This window comes from Strongylocentrotus purpuratus, unplaced genomic scaffold (assembly GCF_000002235.5).
Source record: "Strongylocentrotus purpuratus isolate Spur 01 unplaced genomic scaffold, Spur_5.0 spur5_contig_365, whole genome shotgun sequence".
Taxonomy (NCBI): Eukaryota; Metazoa; Echinodermata; class Echinoidea; order Camarodonta; family Strongylocentrotidae; genus Strongylocentrotus; species Strongylocentrotus purpuratus.
In genome coordinates, this window is record NW_022145024.1 from 1 (window position 1) to 7,072 (window position 7,072).

A 7,072-nucleotide genomic window follows, 5' to 3' on the forward strand; every position below is an offset into this window, starting at 1 on the left:
GTTATTCAACATTATAATAATACCCCCCTTTCATAACTGGCTTTTGGGATTCATCTTTCCAGATGATAATTTAATGCACAACTAAAGAAGAAACTGCTGATCATGATGTCCCCTGTCAACGTGAGGACAGATGTAAATTTGCGCCATTCTCCCTATTTTCTACCGATTGGGCGGAAAAGGGCGCCCTCAAACCTAAGCTTCATAAAGATTTTTAAACTTCGGCTTCCTTTGTAGTTCGGGCTTCTGTTAATTTGTGTAAGGGCCACAAGTTCCCCACAAATTAGGGAATTAACAAGTCACTGTGTGGTATTAAATGATTGAAATCTTGATGAGGCTCAAACGTACAGTATTTCCGTGTGATTCAAGCTTAAAAGGCTTAAAACAGAGAATACCCCTGAGAAGATCCCTAACTGGAAGCGAAGCCAAGTTTTGAAAAAACGCCAATACAGCGCTAAACAAGACATGCAAGATGGCGCAGATTTCGTCTCCCGTCGCCCACTAAGTTGTTGGCAATAGACGTGGAGTACGATATCAGGCAGTACTATGTCGTAGACGGGGTAAGGTTACCCCCGTTTGTTTTTGCAGAGGAAAGATGGAAAAGATGTGGCCACCTTCCCTGTAAGAAAAGATGACGTGTGGATTGTGAGTTATCCGCGTGCAGGTACGGAAGGGCCAAGTCAAAAGATTCCTGATTAATGATTTACCATGTTTACCATGTTTCTGTCATGTCTGTTGTGCGCTTTCTTGCAATTTGCGCAATCTTAAGAATGGGCGGGCGCGCATTCTTAAGAAACGAGCGCGCATTCTAAGAAATGATCACTCAAATTTTAAGATTGAGCACTCATTCTTTAAGACTGCATGGAAATATTACGTGCGCAATTTATGAATTTGCGCAATAATAATAAACGTTGCACTGCATAATTTTTTATGTTAGGCCTTTTTTTAATGTTTTAGGGGTTAGGGAAAATATTCATATATTGAGAAAAGAAAATGATCTATGCTTCTGTACTTGTTTAATTACGATAATTTGAATTAAATTAATGCTGTTATTATGTTTCCTTTCTGCCCCCCATGCATGGGAAGTTTTTGTACAGTATCATAATCATAATTCTTTCTAGCACACTATCAATTATTATGTCTCTTTTATGATTTCTCCCCAATATTTGTTTTTATTATTACTTTCATCTCTCTACTTTTCAGCGTTACACTTTTCCCTAGTGACCGTGCATTGCAACGGTTAATTATTTAAGTTCTGCCTAGCTGGGTTGCCCAGCCCTAAATTTTATCATTGGGGTTAAATGACAACCCAATGATACAATTTAGGGCTGGGTAACTCCAGCTAAGTACTGCCCAAGAATCAGTGAACAAGGATGCAGCTAGACTCTCCAAGCGCAGCAGATGTGCTCGGCATCGAAAAGATCGCTTCTCTTGTTACGCATTTTTAAGAATGTGCGCTCAATTTGGAAGAATTTTTTTTTCGAAGATTGCGCAAGGATCCAGTTGCACAATCATTCTAATGATTGCGCAAATCACAAGAAAGCACACAACATTTACGTTATTGTTCTGCACTCTTGAGTCGAGAGTAGTGCCCTGATATACCATTCAATTTAAAACATAAAGGAAGAAAACTCATACTTTTGGGAAAGCGGGAAGAATTAAAACAATATTAAAAATGTCCAGCACGGCTAGGTCTCGAACTCGGGTCACCGGTTCAGGCAATGTCGTTAGCTAGGACGTTTGCTTGGTTGGAGATGGTAATATTATCTCATGTGTGCATGTCATTGTGTAGATTTATACCCTCCGCATGGCACTGAGCAGAGAAAGTGCTGGCACAAGAGCTGAAAAAATGTCCTACTACCATGATTGGCTTATATTTAGCCCCATGATTGTGGCACAAATATTGGACTTTCCTCCGTAATTTGGTGGTCAGAGATGGCATAATCAAATACAATGCGTTTGTTTACCTGTCAATCCCAAACTAACTTTCACTTAATTGAATCAAGTTTTCAAGAAATAACCCTTTTCCCCCCCTGGTTTTTATTTTTTATGCCATTTCCAGATCCCCATGTGGTTGTGCTTGGCCCGATGGTTGCACATGTGTAATTGTCTTTGTGCAGCGCCTGCTCCATCCATACAAGTGTATCCGTGTTGTTGAGTACCATGCATGATTGGAATTGTGCTGTATTTGTGGTAATGATTTGTTTTGGTTTATTTTATTTTCAAGTGATAGATTATTGTGTACATGTGTCATGTGTATAACAAAGTAATACATTAAAGGTATGTCAGATCATGCATGGTCAGATCATTTGCTGGTTGTGTATTGTTTTCCGCTTGAAGCAACAAAATTGCTCATAATCTTAAGTTGGGTGCATACAATTTTACAACTAACCTGTTGAAGTGTCAGCTCAGTGGATACTATACATTTTGAGAAACAGACAGAACATATTGCCATAACCAGGCAGCATATTGCAGTGGCCATAAGGTTACTGTATTATAAGCTCCCATCAGGCTTGCCTTCAATCTTGTTTTTGTCTTGCCTGCAATCTTGTTTTTTGTCTTGCCTGTTTTTAATTATTTAGCGATATATAAGTTTATTATTATTAATTATTATTGCCTGCAAGCTTGCAGTTTGCCTACAAGCTTGCCTACAAGCTTGCATCAGTTGCCTGCATGCATGCTTACAAGCTAGATGTAAACAAGCTTGTAAGCATGCTTGCAAGGTTTCAAATATGTAAATCAGGGCAAGCTTGCAGGCCTGCTCACCAGCAAGCCTGCAGCTTGCAATCTTGCCTGCAATCTTGTCTGCAAGCTTGCCAGCAATCTTACCCGCACAAATTCTGGTGAGTTTGCCTGCCGCCACCTTGCCCTAATTTACATATTTGAAACCTTACAAGCTTTGCACGCAAGCTTGCACTAGTTGCAGGCAAGCTTGCAGGCATTTCTGTAAGGGTATCATGCACATTTATTTTGGGTCTCGTAATTGGATACCAAACTGACTACATGTACCTAAGTCCATATATTTGCAAATTGTAGTACCACGTATGTGATTGTGATGCTTATTCTTGTGTAAATAGGAATATTTCATTCATTTTCTGCTCTTTAGCTGTGTCCACCTCTGTATTGCATCGGCCATACAGAATCCTCTTTGTACATGTACCTCACTGATTGACTGACCATCACTTGTGAATTAGACTTGCATAAGTTTTCACCTTCGTAGTAAACTACGTAGACACCTTAAACCAAACAGACCTTTATCATGCTGCCTCCTTTGCGTCATGTTCCCTGTATCCAATAAGAGTACTGAATGATAATGTTTTTGTGCAAAAAGCAACCAGACTATTTTCCCTTCCAGCCTCGCTTTGGTTTTAGGTATCTGCCAGTCTATCATAGCACACAAGCATGGAGTCATTTTATTAGAGCTTGTCGCATTTAATACCTCATAGTGTAGTGTTCCAGCCTCGCTTTGGTTGCGTTGATTTGAATGGGAAAAAATCAAGATTGCCGCAACATGATAATGGTCTATTCGTCTGGGACTGCTTTTGAAAATCTGGTTAATTTGTAATCAGCCAACTTTCAGTTAATGGCTAATCGTCCGTCGAGTTACGATATTTGGTCCTGTGCTATGCCAAATTCACGGACAGGACACACATTTAGGTATCTGCCAGTCTATCATAGCACACAAGCATGGAGTCATTTTATTAGAGCTTGTCGCATTTAATACCTCATAGTGTAGTGTTCCAGCCTCGCTTTGGTTGCGTTGATTTGAATGGGAAAAAATCAAGATTGCCGGCAACATGATAATGGTCTATTCGTCTGGGGACTGCTTTACTAGACTCGCTGCCTAGTCATTTTTAACCCATTATTATCAGCTGTACTACATTGTGTTAGTTCACTGAAGAATGAATGAAACCATCCGATTCGTAAGCGACTGCGTCATAACACGTGCGCGCACCACTGATTACTTTTGGCTAAACCACGCCACTTCGCACTTCTTCCGGTTCCATTGGTTCCAGTTTCTACACTGTGTGCTGTGCGCATGGTTAGTTGAAATGGTGTGACACTTACAAACCGGATAGAGTGATCAGGTGGCTTTGGGCGCTACAGGGAAAAATAGGCAGGTCAGTTTCGGGAGCTACATTGACTAAAGGGTAAAACACGTTTCCTTTCCCAGGGGTGTGGCTACAGGACCTGATCTATCTGCTCCTAGAGGGGGGAGATCTCAACACGACAGACCTGAGCCTGGAGTCCGTGGAGGATTCCATCCCCTTCCTGGAGGCCCCGAGCCCCGGGATGGAGTTACTGAAGACGCTGCCCTCGCCCCGTTACATCAAGTCCCACCTGCCATTACGGACTGCTGCCAGAGGGCGTCAGGAACAAAGAATGCAAGGTAAACGAAAGAAGGTAGTTCACACTTGTACTTCATGCGAATGCGAATTGCAACGTGACTTTGACGTCACAGATCACTCGCTGCGAATTTGGTTGGAGTTGAAGTGCGTCCAACTTTTGCAAATTTGCAGTGCAGAAACTTGCTATGATGTCACTAATTCGCTTTCATGTTTGCTTTCATGCTGAGTATGAACTGGTTTGTTATGTACACAGCACAGATGTATCGCACTCTAGGCGCCAGTGTAGAACGCATTGTAAATTGGCAATTGGCATCCTCTTTTCTGAGAAGTTATTCAATCGGGTATGATTTGATTGAAAGGGGATGAACTGCTGTGAACATAGACATGCCATTTGAATGTGTACGCAAAGTATGGATGTGACGTTAACACATTTAAAAGTTTTCATGAAAACAATTCTAAAACCGTTTACAAATTTTCCACAAACGTTTAAACAAAACCCGAATTATAAAAAAGGGACCTGGGTTCACCGTTCAAGGCAATCTTCCTTTGAGTTAAACCTACATAGCACAAATAATAATATTTTCAAACCTCTTTAATTTACAAAACTATTGAAGCACTTCAATACTTGATCAAATGTGGGGCACACGTAGTTAATGACTGCCATTGCTGATTTATCATGTCAGTCACACCGGTCTGCCGACATAATGAGCATGCATCAGCCTTTGTGAATGGCTAAACGTTTAATATTTAAACTGTTTCTTAAAATATTTGCTAAACGTTGTGTTTTGGCCCAGGTGATCTACATTACCAGGAACCCCAAGGACGTAATGTGCTCGTTCTATGACTTCCATCGCACTGTCCGCATGGTGCACTACAAGGGCACTTTCCATCAGTTCTTCTATCGCTTCATCAACATAAATGTGAGGCTTGGATTCACCTTCAGTTTTTTGACTCAGAGCACCATGGATGTGAAGGCCTTACAGAAAAATTGAAGACTGTGCGAAGAAATGTTGTAAAAGAATAGAACAATTTGAAATGGATCATCATTCTTTGCCAGTCTGGGACCAATTTCATTGAAACACAAACATTTGCTAAATAAAGAAAACATTTGCTTTTGAAAATCTGGTTAATTTGTAATCAGCCAACTTTCAGTTAATGGCTAATCGTCCGTCGAGTTACGATATTTGGTCCTGTGCTATGCCAAATTCAAGGACAGGACACACATTTAGGTATCTGCCAGTCTATCATAGCACACAAGCATGGAGTCATTTTATTAGAGCTTGTCGCATTTAATACCTCATAGTGTAGTGTGCACTGTGAACACTACCCTATTTACACAAAAACATATGGCGAAACAGACACAGCAACGTTATGCCGAGATAACTGATGTATAACTTGACAACATTTTGCTAACATGTACGAGGTATTGTAAAACAAAATATAACATGGTTTTATCTCTGGTGGATAGTCGATATGAACTCTCCTCAGTTTTGGAAGGTTACAAACTAGTTTCCTCAGCCTAGTTTGTCAACTTCCAATATCTTGGGAGATATTAATGACTACTCACCCTCAAGCCGTGTTATATTTTTGTGTTGTTGTCAGTGAGCTGGTTGTTTGAAATTTGTTTATATTTATTTTTCAGTGGGGTATGGTTCCTACTTCAGACATGTGTTGGAGTGGTGGGAACAGCGAAAGGACAACAATTTGCTCTTCCTAAAATATGAAGATGTTCGTCAGGTGTGTAGATCAAGTCCGTTTTTGGAAATTAACTCCAATATCACCTGTACTACATCATTTTACTTTATTAACCCTGACTCCCAGAGCGTCTTTTTACTGGGAACTGGACCAATTCCATCAAAATCCATCAATCACTGTACGTCCAATACAAAACTGAACATGACATAATGGAATCCACCACTGACGTACTGGTTGACATTCATGGACTTGCTTCTCATGCTTTTATCACAATAGCAGTAAAGGAAGCTAGGCAAAATCATTCGGATACCCCTAACACTGCTTCAGGCCCAAGTCCATCATACTCCATCAATATTTAGTCACGCCAGGCCTTCTGGACCAAGTCCCCCAAAATCCACCAAAAAGGGGGGATGGATTTAGATGGAGTTGGGGTTGTTAGGGTTAATTCCCTGAGGAATCTATTTAGCCATACCTACTGGGATGGTTTGAGGAGTGACTGAAGGGTTGAAAAACTTACTTTAATTATAAACTTTTTTTTTTCCAATACCTGCATTTCAGGATATCAGATCTAGTATTGAACAGCTGGCAAATTTCTTAGAGCGACCTTTGACCCCGGCCGCACTGAAAAGCATCTACACCCATTTTGAGGAGGAGGCCGCATACAATCGCAAAGTAAGGTGGAGTTGAACTGAAAACTGTGCCTTACGTAACAATTGAATGAGAGTTCATAATAACCTTGCAAAGGATATTAAAAACTGCAAAAACAGAAAGTCCACACTCATTGGAGGGGTCATAATTTTGAATCTGTTGTCTTTAACGTCATGTATATAGACCTTTGGGTATGTTGTTAGCTACATTTTGATACCCCGGTTTGCTACCAAAGACTGTAAATCGTTTAAAATTGACAACGGCTTATGCTAAATGATGACATTGTTGCGTGACACATGTCACACTGCCTGAAACGAACGGCAGGGAATACCGATCGCACAGTGCTTGTATGCATGGGAATACACAAAATTGAATTACTAGCG

At 40.6% G+C, this 7,072-nt stretch overlaps 1 protein-coding gene across 1 annotated transcript; it reads left to right on the forward strand.

Moving 5' to 3' along the window:
- Window positions 1-105: 105 nt before the first annotated feature.
- LOC115924110 (sulfotransferase 4A1-like) lies at window positions 106-6,713 on the forward strand (the record flags this gene model as incomplete). Its single annotated transcript, XM_030985907.1, has 6 exons — window positions 106-132; window positions 586-661; window positions 4,172-4,401; window positions 5,141-5,288; window positions 5,989-6,083; window positions 6,600-6,713. Coding segments are annotated over exons 1-6 (690 nt in total), but the record flags the coding sequence as incomplete, so codon positions are not given.
- Between the last annotated feature and the right edge of the window lie 359 nt (window positions 6,714-7,072).